We start from the raw sequence: 18710 nt of genomic DNA, 5'->3' as shown, positions 1-18710 counted from the left end.
CGCAAGACAACGCATGTCCATGCGCCCCATGTTAAATATAGGGGCGCATGACGCATGTGTCGCCGCGGCTGCGCCCGACGCTGCGCCGCACAACGCTAATGTGAACGTAGCCTAATGCGGTTTGTTCGGATCAGCTGAGACTTCCGGTAATAATACAGATGACAAAATGCTGCATTTGGATTAGCATTAAAGGACACGTGATTGCACAAAGTCTGCTTCTTCTCCTATAACACCATCGGTCAAGTGAACCCTAATATTTCTTATTACAGGTCCTATCTGGACATGCTGAAGGTGGTGGTTTTCCGTTACCTCTTCTGGTTTGTTTTGGCGATTGTGTTCATCACAGGAGCCACTCGGATCAGCGTTTTTGGACTTGGTTACCTGATGTCGTGCTTCTACCTCCTCCTCTTCGGCATGGCACTCCTCCAGAAGCCTGTGAAAGCCAGGCTGGTGCTATGGGACTGTCTGATCATCTATAACATTACCGTCATACTGTCCAAGAATCTGTTGTCGGTAAGAATAACCCTTTAGTCAGAAACTTCTAGGTGTGCGGCTTTGTTTTAATAAGCTTGTTAAAAAAATCAGCAAATGTTCAAAAATTATCAAGTTAAAAAAAAAAAACCCTTTCATTTTTACCCAAATTCTTGCGTACTAGAAAAACTGTGCAACACCGGTGGTAAAAGTGGATGGAAATTGTATCTATGCACTGATTAGCTGGCTGTTTGAGTTGCTATTTTGCCTTTTTTCTTTTGTTTTTTTTTTTTTGTTAATCTCGCTGTTAATCTTTTATCTCATCCACCTCTTCTTTTTTTTCCCAGCTCTTGTCTTGTGTCTTCGTCCAGCAAATGCAGAACAACTTTTGCTGGGTAATACAGCTGTTCAGCCTGGTGTGCACCGTCAAGGGCTACTACGATCGTGAGTACCGCCAATTAAGCCTGGAGCGTAAAATTAATCACAGGCCAAAACCGATTGCAATCATAAAGTCAAATTATTATTAGCCACTACGTTCTTGAATTAACAACTATTACTGAATTTGGTGCCAGAGAAATGTCTGAATGATAAAATGTACTACAGAACAAAAATGCAACATGAGACATCTCACTTCCATGTCTGCATTCACTGGAGTCTCTAAACCACAGATCTCTAAGAGCTTTTCGTCATTCCTTCTTTTTCTGTCCAAGATGAGTAGCTCTGGTCCTGGCTATACTATAAGGATATATATATATATTGTACAGTGCCTTGTGAAAGTATTCGGCCCCCTTGAACTTTTCAACCTTTTCCCACATATCATGCTTCAAACATAAAGATACCAAATGTAAATTTGGTGAATAATCAACAATAAGTGGAACACAATTGTGAAGTTGAACGAAATTTATTGGTTATTTAAAATTTTTGTGGAAATTCAAAAACGGTAAAGTGCGGCGTGAAATAAAATTCGGCCCCTTTAGTTTCTGTGCAGCAAACTCCCTCCAGAAATTCATTGTGGATCTCTGAATGATCCAATGTCCTAAATGCCTAATGATGATAAATATGATCCACCTGTGTGTAATCAAGTCTCCGCATAAATGCACCTGCTCTGTGATAGTCTCAGGGTTTTGTTGAAGCACAGAGAAGCACAGAGAGCATCATGAAGACCAAGGAACCCAACAGGCAGGTCCGTGATACTGTTGTGGAGAAGTTTAACGCTGGATTTGGATGGAAAATGATTTCCAAAACTTTAAACATCCCAAGGAGCACTGTGCAAGCGATCATATTGAAATGGAAGGAGCATCATACGACTGCAAATCTACCAAGACCTGGCCGTCCCTCTAAACTTTCATCTCAAACAAGGAGAAGACTGATCAGAGATGCAGCCAAGAGGCCCATGATCACTCTGGATGAACTGCAGAGATCTACAGCGGAGGTGGGACAGTCTGTCCATAGGACAACAATCGGTCGTACACTGCACAAATCTGGCCTATATGGAAGAGTGGCAAGAAGAAAGCCATTTCTCAAAGATATCTATAACAAGTGTCATTTAAAGTTTGCAACAAGCCACCTGGGAGACAAACCAAACATGTGGAAGAAGGTGCTCTGGTCAGATGAAACCAAAATCGAACTTTTTGGCTACAATGCCAAACGATATGTTTGGCGTAAAGGCAACACCGCTCATCACCCTGAACACACCATCCCCACTGTCAAACATGGTGGTGGCAGCATCATGGTTTGGGCCTGCTTTTCTTCAGCAGGGACAGGGAAGATGGTTAAAATTGATGGGAAGATGGATGGAGCCACATACAGGGACATTCTTGAAGAAAACCTGTTGGAGTCTGCAAAAGACCTAAGACTGGGACGGAGATTTGTCTTCCAACAAGACAATGATTCCAAACATAAAGCAAAATCTACAACGGAATGATTCACAAATAAATGTATCCAGGTGTTAGAATGGCCAAGTCAAAGTCCAGACCTCAATCCAATCAAGAATCTGTGGAACGAGCTGAAAACTGCTGTTCACAAACGATCTCCATCAAACCTCACTGAGCTCGAGCTGTTTGCCAAGGAAGAATGGGCAAGAATTTCAGTCTCTCGATGTACAAAACTGGTAGAGACATACCCCAAGTGACTTGCAGCTGTAATCGCAACAAAATGTGGTGCAACAAAGTATTAAGTTAAAGGGGCCGAATAATATTGCACGCCCCACTTTTCAGTTTTTGTATTTCCACCAAAATTTTAAATAACCAATACATTTTGTTCAACTTCACAATTGTGTTCCACTTGTTGTTGATTCTTCACCAAAAATGTACATTTGGTATCTTTATGATTGAAGCATGATATGTGGGAAAAGGTTGAAAAGTTCCAGGGAGCCGAATACTTTTGCAAGGCACTGTATATTTTTTTTTTTCACTATATTTTTGGTTTCGCAGTTGGTAATATTTCTTAGAATTAATTAGGAATTAGGTTAATTCGAAGAGGTCAGAGGTAGAGACCAAATCAGAAGGAACATTCAATGGCCATTTATTTGTCAAAATAATGTCTGACTTGTCATTTACTACCTCCCCCATTTCTGTCTCTAGCCCGGGAAATCGACAAAGATCATGACTGCCCACTGCCTGTGGAAGAAGCCGGGATCATCTGGGACAGCATTTGCTTTTTCTTTCTTCTTCTGCAGAGAAGAGTCTTCCTCAGCTCCTACTTCTTGCACGTGGTCTCTGACCTCCGTGCTTCCTCCCTGCAGGCCTCCAGGTCCGATATTTTTTTTTCCCCCCTGCATACTATGTAAAGCAGATTTAAATAGATTTCCTGATACGAAGTGTGTAAAAATATTGCAGAAAGATTAATATTTTACATCTTTTTTATGTAAAAAAAAATCTTTTCTTTGTAGAGGATTTGAGCTTTTTATGGCCAGAATAAGGAAAAATATGGATTTCCGCCAAGACACAGAAAAACGATCACTTGGTCAGCTCAAGAAACAGTAAGTGGCCACAAATATCCTGCACAGATACTGACAATGCAGTGGACAAAATACATCCTCATTTACCATCTATAGGGGAGAGCTGTAAAGTTGTCTTTGTCGCCCACAGCATCCAATCATTGTTCATGATCACTACACAGATAAAAACTGCTCTGCAATTGATTGCAATGGGCAAAGAAAAAAAAAAGTTTTTTTATCCTTTTTGCCCATTTATATCCATCTGCCCCAAGGCGTCATTGGATTTTAATGCATTTCTATAACCACGTGCCCCACTCTCACATTGCCCATCCGTGGATTACATGATCAGTCCGCGGCAAATTCTCACAGTGACTACAGCTCATCATTGGCTGCCATTTAAAACTTTTTTTTTTAAGCCCCTCCATGTATTCATTATACGGAGGGGCTTAAAAAAACAACAAAACGAGGTGATTCATTATGGATTCCTTTCTTATTTGGACCAGCGTGACTAATGGACGTCAATTGTTCTCTGCAGAATGGAAAGAATTCGAGCCAAACAGGAGCGTTATCATCAAGGAAGGAAGCAAAGTGAAAAGGAGCAGGAAAAATCAGGTACAGTCACTAAGGTGGCATTGGATCGACAGCTGAATAAGTTATTGAAATGTTACGCCTCCTTGGAGGGAAATTTCGTGTTTTTATATCAAGATGTCCACATCTGGTGACGTGAGGAAACAGACTGATTAAAGTTTCTTTTGTTCATTTCCAGGTGGAGAGGAAGGTGGTAAAAAGGTCTCTTCTAAAAAGAAGATTCACTGGAGCCGTCCATGGTTAGATCACGCTTCAGGTAGTTATAGGGACAACACAAGGTCATACACTAAGAAACTTGCTTTCCTACTAATAGATGAGAATAATAAGAATATATTTCATAAATTGCTTGTAAAAGGAAACGATGAAGAAAAACATTGCAAAACTGATTTCATATCAATGTTTAGTGTGACTGCCCTTTCTCTTTTAAATCCGCAACAAAGAATCAACTCCTCTAGACACACTTGCACAAAGTTTGGGATTTTATAGAATTATAGTCAAGTGTATCAGTAACTAATGATAGCAAACAGGCGATAATGAATGTCATTTTCATATGTAGGTTGAAACAGTCATTAACTAACAGAGAAACCGCTATGTAGGAGGCTTAAAAATGGGTGAGGTTATGGAAGAGAGTCTCACGTCACACCATGCTTACCTCTCTTCCAAGTCTGAAGATGTCCAGCAGTGCCATCAGCTCAGAACTGGGACCCAGCTACATCCATCCACTGTTCAGAGAGGTCTGGTCAGAAGTAGTAGTCATGGAAGAATTGCCATAGCTTTGACATGGAATCAAGGCCAAACGACTCACCTATGTACAAAAACATAGGAACTGGGGTGCAGAAAAATTTGGCTGTAACAGTAGTTTGTTTGCGGACGGGTGCTGCCCTGCAGTTTCAGGCTCTGTACACACCACTACTAGGTTAAGCTCAGTTGACATTTCTGTGGCTTTACCAGGAAAAATAGTGCAGTGTGTCACTCTATTAATTCCCTTTTAAAATTGGAAATATTACAGGTCAGTGAGATATATTAGGATATATTCGGCTTAATTTTATATTGGAAATGGAAGCCAATACAGTGTGTAGAGACTCGGAGGCATACATAATTTTTTTTCCCCCAGTACTTATTGCCTATATACATTTTCTTTGTGTCCCTGACAGTTCTGCACTCAGGAGATTATTACTTGTTTGAGTCGGACAGCGAGGAAGATGAGGAGTCGGCACAGGAGGAGCAGAGACCACCCAAGCAGAGCGCTTTCCAGGTAAGACCAGGTTCAGAGACAATCCCTGTATATTTGGGAATGTTTCTCATCTGGTGGGCTCTCTGACCTGTATACTCCTCCATTACTTGGATATCGTAGTTGGCATATCAGGCCTGGGTCACCAGCGCCAAGACAGCACTGAAAGAAGGAAAAAGGCACCACAGGCAAAGGATGGAAACGGAGAAGATGAGACAACAGATGAAGAAAGGAGCATCAGTAGAGGAGAGAGGTACCCATTTCATTTGATTTTTGCCCTATTTACCTACCTAAAATGGAAGTCACGGACTCCTGGGACCCCACTTAAGGGGCTCGGTGAATAAAGAAGTTATCCTGATGTCCCAATCCTTAGGAAAGACGTCAATATTACATCAGTGAGAGCATGACTCTTGGCACCCTTCACATATTAGTAGATTTAAAAGGCGATCACCCTATTCCAAGGCTTTCCAAGCAAAGATCCTTAAAGATTTGTCCTCCTATTACTTTTCTTTCTTTTATTTGCTGGATGCCAGTATATAGAATAATGCAGCTATATAACTACAAACTACAGACATATAAGCACAGAACCGAGGCCAAATTGAACTCAGTCAATGAATTTGTTCATCACTTGTGCCAAGTTTCTAAACTCATGAAAAAAATCCTAAAACGTGTGGACCAAGAGGTTAAACAAACTTGAGTAAAAACATTGACATTACAAGATTGTGTTGAACTGGTAACATGACCCATTACTAAAAGGGGCTGTAGCAATTTGTGAAGTTTTCCCAATCCATAGGACAGAAGATAACTTCCCAAATGCTAGGGTTCTGACAACTGTAACCCCCACCAACCCTGAGAACGGGGCTCTGAAGAGCAGAGCTCGGGCATGCGCACCTATACTTCATTCTCAATGGGAGCTCTGGAGGGAGCCTGGCGTTTCGCTCTCTGGTCTTCAGGACTCCCATTTAGAATAGAGATGAGTGGAGAGAATCTTGAGAAACTTCCATCAGGTTTTTTTGCATATGAGAAACTGATGAAATTCTGATGGTAGAAATAGACACACTGATTAAAATCTGATCCAGGACACCGATAGAAATCGGTCCATTCATTTTTAATATAGGGGCGGAAAAAATGGACGCCTGAATGAGGTTGAAATCTGGTGCAGTGAACCACTGGCGTTTGGCGCCCATAATGTGCCCTCTATTTACTGCTCTGGTTGTGACTAGTTTTACTAGCACAACATTTACAATTCTCTATGAAATCTGTCTCATCTCTCTCTATTTGAGGTCTCATTAGAAAATTTGCTGTTTCGGTTTTAAGCAGGAGAATCCACAAATGAGAACCAGGAGGAACCACCAAGTGCGACGGAAGAGGAAGAGGTTCTGGATGAGGAGCAGGGTGAGCAGAATGTTATATGGGGGCGGTGATGTCTCTGGTATCATATTTCTCAGATTTGGGTTTTAGGACTCCATAACCTTAACCGGTCGGTTTCAGAACTGGAGCAATGTGCTCCCGCTGAGCCGCCATTTGCAGGATTTCTGCTTCTGTCTTCCCTTTCCAACTCATTATACAGCATAAAATTTCATCAGTCAGTCTATATTCCAAGGAGGTCGACTGTAGCAGGTATTTAGAAGCCTATAAGGAGTAATCTTCAAATCCACATGTCCTCCTTGCATCTTACAAGTTTCAGTACATAGCCCACCAAGTAATAAAGGTAAAGATTCTACTTAGACTTTGCCAAAAACAACAATTTTTACCCAAAAGGAATTTACTCTGTCCGATTCCGTCATAAATAACTCGCCCACCACGTCAGCTCGTTCTCTACATTGTATGATCCGAAGCCACGAATAACACGTGACCACGACTGCTTAATACCATCTTGAGCCCGTTACTGTTGTCTTTGTCTCTGCACCAAATTCTTAATTTTTAAGACCTGTTCTCCTACCGCGTCTTTGGAGAGAGAGAAGAAATGAGGTCACCGAGCGAGAAGCTTCCATTAACACTTTTTATTGTAATATCACTGAGATTAAACCTGAATTAAGGCCGGATTATAAGGGGGTGAGAGATTTGGTGGGATTAGTTCTTCCCAAACTCTTATTACAGGAATTGCCGGCTTTGTGCCTGACATGTCGGTTTTACGACTGTTCTAGAAGGTCGTGTTGATTTATTAGGCTTTGTTGTGTTTGGCTCCATATTTTGTGTTTTCTTCTGATTTTGTTTCATCTCCTCCAGGTGGAAGGAACGTGGTACAACGTATACTGGACATATTGAAGTTCCTCTGGGTCCTCTTTCGTGCCATGTTGGATGGTCTCATAGACTGGCTGGGTACTCTGACCAAGCAGTATGTGGACTTGTCCACTGTACTGTGGGTAGAGAGATACATTTTAACCAAAAACTTGTCCAAGGTAAAAATATATTTTGTGGTGACATAATTAATAGAATTGTAATCATTCTGTCACCACATCCCTTTACTATATTGCCATAAAAGCAGTGTCTTGAGAATTTATTTGACTCAACGCAGCCACTTTCATCAGCTTAAAGGGTAAGAATGCATCTAAAATGAAGCAAGTAATAAGAAATCTCTTCCTCAGCTCCCGTAAAGAACTAGGTGTCTCCATGGTAACAGACTACAAGCAAGCCTTGTGTAGTCGTTCCCTGTCCACTCCTTTTTTTTTTCTAACTTAAAAAATAGTTACGATCATGTACAAATCCATTAAAGAGTAAAATGGACTTTCATAGGAGGGTGTTCAGATGCTGAGACCCCCAGAGATCTGTCCTCAAAGACTGAAGACTTTTAGTCTGTAGTCTTTGGTTAACTCGGTTTATCTGAGTAGAGATGATCACAGCTGAAGGTACTCTCTGCACATCTGCCCCTTTGTTTCACCAATTAGTGGGGGTCTCAGGAGCCGGACCCCCATGTATCAAAGCTTCTGATATGACTATGGCATATTAGTATAGTTACTCTTTACTCCATGGAGTGATTATCAATCACCTTGCCTTTTCAGGGTGAGGATGTTGCTAGAAAGGATCTCTCCTCCCTTCATGAAAAGGACAAGAAAGGACCTGGCGCCTCCACTCTGCCCGCTGGGACTACTTTTGATAAGGGCGTGGATTCACAGGCTAGCATGGCTTCAAGGTAAGCGTAGAGTTCGACATTGGGTCTAAATGGAGGACATAGCTCATTATACTTCTTCTCCCTAGTGGATGTGAGGAAGAGGAGGGCCTCAGCAGCATGGCCGACTGCACAGACATCATCACTCCGCTCAGTACCGGCTACAACACCCGCACTAACAGTATGGAGCAGATGTCTGCCGCCGCCGGCTGGGAGGAGAGTCCAACAGATAAAGGCTCCCTGGAAATCCAGCCAACAAGACGCTCCCGTACTGCCAGCGAACTGCTGGCCTGCAGGTAACCACCGCTACATATTGCAGCCATTCCGGTCACATTTGCAGTGTTTTTCTCTTCCAGTTTTTTTCTAATCTTATGTTCTCAATATTACACATCTCCATACGACAGGCCGCTCACTTTCCCTGAACTCTCCGACTCGCAGCGTTTCTTCAAGTCACAGAGTCGACCATTAAGGTTTTTGTTTGCCCTCTATCACTTGGTGGCGGCTCACTCTGAATTACTCTGCTACTTCATCATCGTCCTCAATAACATGGTGAGCGCTTCGCTCATCTCGCTCTTCCTCCCCATCCTGGTCTTCTTGTGGGCCATGCTGGCCATACACCGGCCAAGCAAGCGATTTTGGATGACTGCTATAATTTATACAGAGGTACGTCGGCCATCAGTTTGGTATTAATGTATCACTGGCGTTTATCCCATCAAATACCTTGAACCTTTGCCTTGCGCTTCATCCTGCAGATTATGGTGGTGATTAAATACCTCGGTCAGTTTGGTTTCTTCCCATGGAATAGTGATACCGTTCTCGTTCGCTACGACGGGAAACCATTTTTCCCTCCTCGCATCCTCGGCCTGGAGAAGAGCGACTCCTACATCAAATACGATCTGATCCAACTTCTGACACTTTTCTTCCATCGATCGCTGCTCATGGTAAGGAGGTTGTCACAAGTGTTTCATAAATGATCCACAGGCAACTCCTCACATACATCAGTATGTTATTACTTATTTTTTTCATCCCCAGAGTTATGGATTATGGGATCGTAAGGATTTGGAATCTGTAGAGAAACCTCAGAAGGAAAAACAAAGTGAGACAGAAATCCAGATGTCTGAAGAGCCGGCTCCCAAGGGAAGCACCAGCTCTTTGCGTCGAAGGAAGAGAGGAGAGTCACAGACAAGCGAGCTGGACAAAGGTGGGTATGGGTGGGAAGCTCTCCGTGCCGATGAGATCAGGGTTTTGTGATAGTTACTTATGGGTTAGCTGTTAGCGTTGGTTCCTATGGGTTTGTGAAGGACCAGTTTGTATATACACTGCTCAAAAAATAAAGGGAACACTAAAATACCACACCCTAGATATCACTGTTGAGAACAATAAAACATGCTGCACCACCTGAGCAACTTGTGTTGGTTGTAGACACTGCCTCATGCTACTGTACAGTACCTCCTTTGGGTTGAGAGGAATGACAAAATGCAAAAGTGACCAAAACAGCCAAAAAGGATGAGAACAGAGAAATGGTCTGTGGTCACCCCCTGCAGAACCGCTCCTTTATAGGGGTTGTCTTGCTAATTGCCGATCATTTCCACCTGTTGTTTGTTCCATTTGCACAACAGCAGGAGAAATTGATTCACTATCAGTGTAGCTTCATAACTGGACAGGTTGATTTCACAGAAGTGTGATTGACTTGGAGTTACATTGTGTGTTCCCTTTATTTTTTTGAGCAGTGTATTTTATGTTCTAATGCTCAGACCCTTCAGACCATAACTCTTTCCATGGCTGTTTCTGCTCCCATGGTCATACACGTAGAGCTATAAATTATTTTTTTTCATAATATCTAATCAAATCGAATGTAAGGTATCATTTCTGGTAATAATTATGTAGGGTTCTGAAGCAATATTCAATTTTCTCCTAGACACAACAAAGGGAAAGCAGCAAGATTCAGGAAAGAAGAAAAAGAAGCCAGCGGCCGTGAGAATGAAGATGGTCGGAATGAAGGTTGAGAATTTTTTCATCCGGCTGTAAGTGGTTTGCGGGTACTTAGCTGAATATCCCATTTACACATGAATGTTCACGAGGGGAATGAATTAACCGAGAATCTAGCAATAGCCTTGTATAAAATCGCTTTGGCATGTTCACATGTAGCAGATTTTTTCGTGGATTTAGTTGAGGATTTGATGCAGATTTGTCCTCAATGTGTGAACATACAGCATAGTCCCCTGTGTGCACCATACCATTACAATAAGGTCTTGGGACGCTGGCAGAGGAGAGGATTAGGAACATCTATTAAAAAGGTTATTATTCGCATGACCCGGTCCATAGTCTATGACGGGGGTCTGTGACCATGAGAAATGCCTCTTAAATCCCGGCATCCACAGCTCTGCTGTTTGATGTCACATGTGCGCCAAGTAAGGGTTAAGTCTCATGGCTCCCATTCAGGTGTCGCAGACCACCATCCTGGGCGTCAGACCAGGTCCTGCTTATCGATTCTACAATGTGACGTTGGCTTATAACCCTTTTTCCTGTTGTAGGGTGCATGGAGTGTACAAACCAGTGAAGGCTTTCTTCCACGACATCCTTCACACAGAGTATCGAGCGGCCACCGATGTCTATGCTCTTATGTTCCTCGCTGACGTGGTGGACTTTGTCATCATCGTGTTTGGCTTCTGGGCATTTGGGGTAAGTGGCTGCGAAGTTAAAGTTACCAAATCGCCATTTACGACCACATCACCATTACATTGAGCTCAATCTCTTCTTCCTTCCAGAAACACTCGGCCGCTGCTGATATAACCTCGTCGCTGTCCGACGACCAGGTCCCTGAGGCCTTCCTCGTGATGCTTCTGATCCAGTTCTCAACTATGGTGATCGATCGCGCTCTGTACCTTCGGAAGACCGTTCTTGGGAAGCTGATCTTCCAGGTGATACTGGTCATTGGCATCCATGTCTGGATGTTCTTCATCCTACCAGCAGTTACTGAAAGGTAAGAACTCCAGCATAAAGCCCAAGTCGTGAGGAGTCTATACACCTTGGTCTTGCTGTAACCTGATGACATTATTATTTCTCTATTCTCCAGGATGTTCAGCCAGAACACGGTGGCGCAGTTGTGGTATTTTGTAAAGTGCATCTACTTTGCCCTGTCTGCCTATCAAATCCGCTGTGGATACCCAACCCGCATTCTAGGCAATTTCCTGACCAAGAAGTACAACCACGTAAACCTTTTCCTCTTCCAGGGGTAAGCCATCTTTAAGGTGTAAGATCTTCTAACTACTGATATACAAGTTGGTTCCTAGGACTCTGGTCAGTACGCCATAGGCGCTAGTCTGGATCCCTGTGAACCTCCTCCAACCTGCCGACATCCCCTTTGATTAGCCGGCGAGGCATGATGCACACACGACGCGAAGCCGGCTAATCAAGAGGAACCGGAGACGTCGGAAGGTAGGAGGAGGGTCACTGAATACTGACCAGGGTCCTGCACATTCATTTGCTCCTCTCTATCTGCCGCGTATAACATCCCGCCCTCTTGCAGCTTCCGTCTGGTCCCCTTCTTGGTGGAGCTGCGGGCCGTCATGGACTGGGTCTGGACCGACACTACCCTCTCTTTGTCCAACTGGATGTGCGTGGAGGACATTTATGCCAATATCTTTATAATCAAGTGCAGTCGTGAAACTGAAAAGGTAAGAATGAAAATTCATGTCAACGAACGATTTCTTCACAGAAGGGACCCCCTAAACCCTGATCCCTAACAAACATGGCTTCTAGGTGCCCTCCTTTTTATAATTCAGTCTTAGTTATATCACAGCTCATCATTATCTGTGCAGGGAATATGAATACTATGCACCGATCAGACAATCCTCATTTTTTCCTCTACTTTAGCATCCATTGCATTACTCAGAAGGGCTGAAATTATTTTCTAAATTCCTTTAAAGCGGCTCCAGAACGCAGACTGAGGTGTGACCCCGCTGCCGACAATCACTGAATATTTATGGCGCTGGCTCACGGAATAATGTCACCGTATCTAGAGGAATTTGGAACGACAACCAAGGCTGCCTGCTTTCTGTCATAGCAAGAATATTTTTTCTTTCTCATGAGGAAGAGAAGAAAAAAAAGAAATTCGTAAATGGCTTTTCTTTTTACAGACACACCCTTCTTTATAGCAGCAGAAAATCCGTTTAATTGTTACAGTGACGTCTGAATCATGATTTTCCGTTTTACAAGAAACCTGCCAGCTGGAATCTGATCTTCACTGCACTGGAATATACACATGCTTCTCAGAAAGTTAGAATATCATCAAACAGTTAATTTATTTCAGTTGTTCAATACAAAAAGTGAAACTCGTATATTATATAGTCATTACAAACAGAGGGATCTATTTCACATGTTTATTTCTGTTAATGTTGATGGTTATGGCTTACACCCAATGAAAACCCAGAAGTCATTATCTCAGTAAATTAGAATAATTAATTAAAAAAACACTTGCAAAGGCTCCTAAGTGTTTAAAAAGGTCCCTTAGTCTGTTTCAGTAGCTCCACAATCATGGGGAAGACTGCTGACTTGACAGATGTCCAGAAGGCAGTCATTGATACACTCCACAAGGAGGATAAGCCACAAAAGGTCAATGATAATGAAGCTGGCTGTTCAGAGTGCTGTACCCTAGCATATTAATGGAAAGTTAGGTGAAAGGAAAAAGTGTGGTAGAAAAAGGTGCACAAGCAACCGGGGTAACCGCAGCCTTGAAAGGATTGTTAAGAAAAGGGCATGCAAAAATTTGGGGGAGATTCACAAGGAGTGGACTGCTGCTGGAGTCATTGCTTCAAGAGGCACCACACACAGACGTATCCAGGACATGGGCTACAAGTGTCGCATTCCTTGTGTCAAGTCACTCATGACCAATAGACAACGCCAGTAGCGTCTTACCTGGGTCAAGAAGAAAAAGAACTGGACTGTTGCTCAGTGGTCCAAGGTGTTGTTCTCAGATGAAAGTAGATTTTGCATTTCATTTGGAAATCAAGGTCCCAGAGTCTGGAGGAAGAGTGGAGAGGCCACAATCCAAGCTGCTTGAGGTCTAGTGTGAAGTGTCCACAATCAGTGATGGTTTGGGGAGCCATGTCATCTGCTGGTGTAGGTCTACTGTGTTTTATCAAGTCCAATGTCAGCGCAGCCGTCTACCAGGGAATTTTAGAGCACTTCATGCTTCCCTCTGCCGACAAGCTTTTTGGGGACGGAAGTTTCCTTTTTCAGCAGGACTTGGCACCTGTGCACACTGCCAAAAGTACCAATACCTGGTTTACAAACAACAGTATCACTGGGCTTGATTGGCAGCAAACTTGCCTGACCTTAACTCCACAGAGAATCTATGGTGTATTGTCAAGAGGAAGATGAGAGACATCAGACAATGCAGACGAGCTGAAGGCTGCTATCAAAGCAACCTGGGCTTCCATAACTCCTCAGCAGTGCCACGCCACATTGACGCGGTACTTGATGCAAAAGCAGCCCCAACCAAGTATTGAGTGCATTTACTAAACATACATTTCAGTAGGTCAACATTTTGGATTTTAAAATCATTTTTCAAGCTGGTGTTATAAAGTATTCTAATTTACTGAGATAATGACTTTTGGGTTTGCATTGGCTGTAAGCCATAATCATCAACATTAACAAATAAAACACTTGAAATAGATCACTCTGTGTGTAATGACTAGTGTTGAGCATTCCGATACCGCAAGTATCGGGTATCGGCCGATACTTGCGGTATCGGAATTCCGATACCGAGTTCCGATATTTTTGTGATATCGGAATCGGAAGTTCCCAGTGTATGGTTCCCAGGGTCTGGAGGAGAGGAGACTCTCCTTTAGGCCCTGGGATCCATATTCATGTAAAAAATAAAGAATTAAAATAAAAAATATGGATATACTCACCCCTCCGGCGGCCCCTGGACCTTACCGATGTAACCGGGAGCCTCCATTCCTAAGAATGAGGAGTTTAGGATCTGCGATGACGTCGCGGCTTGTGATTGGTCGCGTGAGCGGTCACGCGACCAATCACAAGCCGCGACGTCATCGAAGGTCCTAAACTCCTCATTCTTAGGAACGGAGGCTGCCGGTTACATCGGTAAGGTCCAGGGCCCGTCCGAGGGTGAGTATATCCATATTTTTTATTTTAATTCTTTATTTTTTACATGAATATGTATCCCAGGGCCTGAAGGAGAGTTTCCTCTTCTTCAGACCCTGGGAACCATACAGGATACCTTCCGATACTTGTGTCCCATTGACTTGCATTGGTATCGGGTATCGGTATCGGCGATATCCGATATTTTTCGGATATCGGCCGATACCATCCGATACCGATACCTTTGAGTATCGGAAGGTATCGCTCTATAGTAATGACTATATAATGAGTTTCACTTTTTGTGTTGAAGAACTGAAATAAATTAACTTTTTAATGATACTCTAGCTTTGTGAGGCACACCTGTATAATGCATTATACATTAAATCAGTGACAAATGAAAACTTGACACCCCAAATTTCTCTATTGGACCTAAAGGAAAGGCAAAATGAAGAAATTAAAATTGTTTTGATTGTTTTTCTTTAATCAATTCTATTTGCTCACTTGCTTAATTTTGTTTTTCCTTTTCATCCACTTGAGAAATTTTCATAAGATTGTGATGGTTCAGTAAACTTTTGCATCCGATTTCTAGTTATTGAAAAGATTCTCTTCTTCAGAAATACCCGCAGCCTAAAGGACAGAAGAAAAAGAAGATGGTGAAGTACGGCATGGGCGGTCTCATCATCGTTTTCCTCATCTGTATCATTTGGTTTCCTCTGCTCTTTATGTCTCTGGTGCGCTCAGTTGTGGGAGTCGTCAACCATCCGATCGATGTAACTCTGACCTTCAAATTGGGAGGATATGAGGTATGCAAACGGGGCAAAAAAAACATCATGGGGTTCGGGTGTCTGTGCAGGGACAGGACTATAAGGGTATGTTCTGCCTACAAGACTGTCACCATTTGAATAAGTGAAAAATGCAGAAAAAATTGACACGATGCGGTTTTGTGTGCAAGGAAAAAATACGAGATTTCTGAAGTCTCGTTCACTTTGCAAAAAACACAGCATGTGAACAAGTCCTAAGGGTAACATAACTAGAGACAGATTACGGTGTATTTTTTCCACACCTTTCTCTTCCATTCTCTACCTTCTCCCCTAGTACGCGTGAATGTATTTTGATTACTAATGCGTTTATTTTTCCACTTTCTGTGTCTAGCCGCTGTTCACGATGAGCGCTCAGCAACAATCCATCCAGCCCTTCACTCCTCAGGAATACGAGCAGCTCACCAGTGAATTTGATCGGCAGCCGGTGAGCGCTCACGGTTTGGTCTCAAATATATTCCAGGTCTTTATGTCGCGGAACAATGTACAAGTCGCCTTCTATCTTGTTTCAGACGGCCATGCAGTTCATCACATTGTACAGCTATGAGGACATAGTGACCGCACAAATCGAGGGGAACTCCGGCTCCGTATGGGGGATCAGTCCTCCGAGTAGAGAGCAGATGAGGAAGGAGCTTAAGAACGGATCTTCAGCCATTACACTTAGATTTACATGGGACTTCCAGAGGTAAGACCTTCCATGGACTCAGTACAGTAATGACGGCTACATTGCATCATTTTCTGTATAAAATCCTGCAAAGTGGACTATACATCAAACCTGGGAAATTGGTTCTATATTGAAGAATTACAAATTAATTGTGAAACGCCTCCAATAGGCGTGTATGGCTGAAAACAGATGGACTCTGTCTGCATCGTTATAGTCAATGCACCCCATCGGCAAATATGGCCAAATCCTGCTTTGTGGCTGATCAAATGCAAACCCCAATGGTGACATTGAACGTAGGGTAAACCGCAATATGAACTTTACCCCTCAGAGGCGTGCCCCTCTCAATGAATCGGACCCCTCATCAAGACCAACATGAACAAACCCAGGTTTAATGAATTGGGACCACTGGATTACTAATCAATGATAAATAACAAATGGCAAAATCTGACCCTTGCTGTAATTAAAAGCCTGATAAATGTATGGCAAATTCTGGCTATTCCAGGGATCTGGCTAAAGGGGGCACTGTGGAACACACATCAGAGAAGCACACGAAGGACCTGGAGCCGGGGAGTGAGGGACGCATGCAGCTGGCCGACCTCTTAGAAGGCACCCGAGATACCCCCGTGTAAGTGCTCAGATACTCCGAGCTTTGTGCACCTGACTACTGATCGAAAGGGAATGCTAAATGTTCAATTATTCACCTACCCCTTCTCTCCACAGGTGTGTCCCTTACTTGTTTCCAAAGTATATCCGAGCCCCTAATGGACCAGAGGCAAATCCTGTGAAACAGCTGCAGCCCGGTATGAGAATTCACTCTGTCACATAAAAAAGGCTGAGTGCCATATTTTTCAGTACAGAAGACACATTTTTTATCAAGAAAAACACTTATTAAAAACTGTGTGCTTCTTTTAGTCCAGAGGCACATTCCTGTGATGGAGGAGAAAGCTGACACCGCGTCCTTCCCGATCACAGAGAGCTGCTGCCATACACTGATCTATGTGATCAGAGCAGGAGAGGAAGCTGCTGGGACTGAACGGAGGCTGCAGGACCTTCTGCAACAGTAATTCCAGGACCTTTCAGGTCATGTGACTGATCGCATGACTTGAAAGCTGCTTAAGTTAACCCCTTCCTGACCTTTGACGCAGCATATGCGTCATGAAAACCTGTGCCAATCCGACCTGTGATGCAGCATATGCATCATGGAGGGATCGCGTCCCTGCAGGCCGGGTGAAGGGGTTAACTCCAATTCCACCCGACATGCAGGGACAGGGGGAGTGGTACTACAGCCCGGGGGGGTGGCTTCGCCCCCCGTGGCTACGATCGCTTTGATAGGCTGTTGAAAGTGAAACAGCCAATCGGAGCAATCTGTAATATTTCACCTATGAAAATTGGTGAAATATTACAATCCAGCCATGGCCGATGCTGCAATAGCATCGGCCATGGCTGGAGACCCCGATCTGGCCCCCCCACCGACCGACTGACGGCGGCGATCTGCAGCCGCCGTCAGTGTTCCGTACCCCTCCGTCCGGTCCTAAGCGCCTTCCTCTCCCCTCCCCCGTCCTCCCCTCCGCCCGCCTGCTGTCCGATCGCACCCCCCCATACTTACCTAGTCCCGCTGTCCTCGGTCTTCTCGCATGGGCGCCGCCATCTTGGAAAATGGCGGGCGCATGCGCAGTGCGCCCGCCGAATCTGCCGGCCAGCAGATTCGTTCCTTGTACATTTTGGTCGCTGTGATAGGTTCTATCACAGCGATCAAAATAAAAAAAATTGTAAATAAACCCCCCTTTATCACCCCCATAGGTAGGGACAATAATAAAATACAGAAAATATATTTATTTTTGTTTTTCCATTAGGGTTAGGGTTGCACTTAGGGTTGCACTTAGGGTTAGGGTTGCACTTAGGGTTAGGGTTGCACTTAGGGCTAGGGTTAGAATTAGGGTTACAATTAGGGTTAGGGTTACAATTAGGGTTAGAATTAGGGCTAGGGTTGGAATTAGGGTTAGAATTAGGCTATGTGCACACGGTGCGGATTTGGCTGCGGATCCGCTGCGGATTCGTAGCAGTTTTCCATCACGTTTACAGTACCACGTAAACCTATGGAAAACCGAATCCGCTGTGCCCATGGTGCGGAAAATACGGCGCGGAAACGCTGCGTTGTATTTTCCGCAGCATGTCAATTCTTTGTGCGGATTCCGCAGCGTTTTACACCTGCTCCATAATAGGAATCTGCAGGTGAAATCCACACAAAAAACACTGGAAATCCACGGTAAATCTGCAGGTAAAGCGCAGTGCGTTTTACCTGCAGATTTTTCAAAAACGGTGCGGAAAAATCCGCTCACAAATCCGCAACGTGGGCACATAGCCTTAGGGTTGGAATTAGGGTTAAGACTATGGTTAGGGGTGTGTTGGGGTTAGGGTTGTGGTTAGGGTTGGGATTAGGGGTGTGTTGGGGTTAGTGTTGGAGTTAGAATTGAGGGGTTTCCACTGTTTAAGCACATCAGGGGGTCTCCAAACGCGACATGGCGCCACCATTGATTCCAGCCAATCTTGCGTTGAAAAAGTCAAATGGTGCTCTCTCCCTTCTGAGCCCCGACGTGTGCCCAAACAGTGGTTTACCCCCACATATGGGGTACCAGCGTATTCAGGAGAAACTGGACAACAACTTTTGGGGTCCAATTTCTCCTGTAACCCTTGGGAAAATAAAAAATTGTGGGCTAAAAAATTATTTTTGAGGAAAGAAAAATGATTATTTTTATTTATTTATTAAGCAGTTGGGGTTCAAAGTG

At 43.7% G+C, this 18710-nt stretch overlaps 1 protein-coding gene across 6 annotated transcripts in view; it reads left to right on the top strand.

The window, feature by feature from the left end:
• Window positions 1–18710, top strand: part of PIEZO1 (piezo type mechanosensitive ion channel component 1 (Er blood group)) — a 175283-nt gene that overhangs the window by 152265 nt on the left and 4308 nt on the right. For 5 of the 6 annotated variants that reach the window (XM_077288416.1, XM_077288418.1, XM_077288414.1 and 2 more), the window contains 25 exons: window positions 270–513; window positions 819–915; window positions 3054–3222; window positions 3362–3451; window positions 3945–4021; window positions 4176–4253; window positions 5152–5252; window positions 5352–5481; window positions 6546–6623; window positions 7458–7630; window positions 8231–8361; window positions 8427–8633; window positions 8742–9000; window positions 9090–9278; window positions 9370–9538; window positions 10256–10361; window positions 10872–11019; window positions 11106–11320; window positions 11414–11572; window positions 11867–12014; window positions 15057–15245; window positions 15595–15687; window positions 15773–15945; window positions 16427–16549; window positions 16645–16724. In XM_077288416.1, the coding sequence (XP_077144531.1) occupies window positions 270–513; window positions 819–915; window positions 3054–3222; window positions 3362–3451; window positions 3945–4021; window positions 4176–4253; window positions 5152–5252; window positions 5352–5481; window positions 6546–6623; window positions 7458–7630; window positions 8231–8361; window positions 8427–8633; window positions 8742–9000; window positions 9090–9278; window positions 9370–9538; window positions 10256–10361; window positions 10872–11019; window positions 11106–11320; window positions 11414–11572; window positions 11867–12014; window positions 15057–15245; window positions 15595–15687; window positions 15773–15945; window positions 16427–16549; window positions 16645–16724 (3626 nt within the window). The remainder of the gene's footprint in view (window positions 1–269; window positions 514–818; window positions 916–3053; window positions 3223–3361; window positions 3452–3944; window positions 4022–4175; window positions 4254–5151; window positions 5253–5351; window positions 5482–6545; window positions 6624–7457; window positions 7631–8230; window positions 8362–8426; window positions 8634–8741; window positions 9001–9089; window positions 9279–9369; window positions 9539–10255; window positions 10362–10871; window positions 11020–11105; window positions 11321–11413; window positions 11573–11866; window positions 12015–15056; window positions 15246–15594; window positions 15688–15772; window positions 15946–16426; window positions 16550–16644; window positions 16725–18710) is intronic. The other variant, XM_077288417.1, reaches the window with a different exon arrangement.

This window comes from Ranitomeya variabilis, chromosome 2, assembly GCF_051348905.1.
Source record: "Ranitomeya variabilis isolate aRanVar5 chromosome 2, aRanVar5.hap1, whole genome shotgun sequence".
NCBI classification, from domain to species: Eukaryota; Metazoa; Chordata; class Amphibia; order Anura; family Dendrobatidae; genus Ranitomeya; species Ranitomeya variabilis.
The sequence above is the reverse complement of the archived record's forward strand: the minus strand, read 5'-3'. Positions and strand labels throughout refer to the sequence as shown.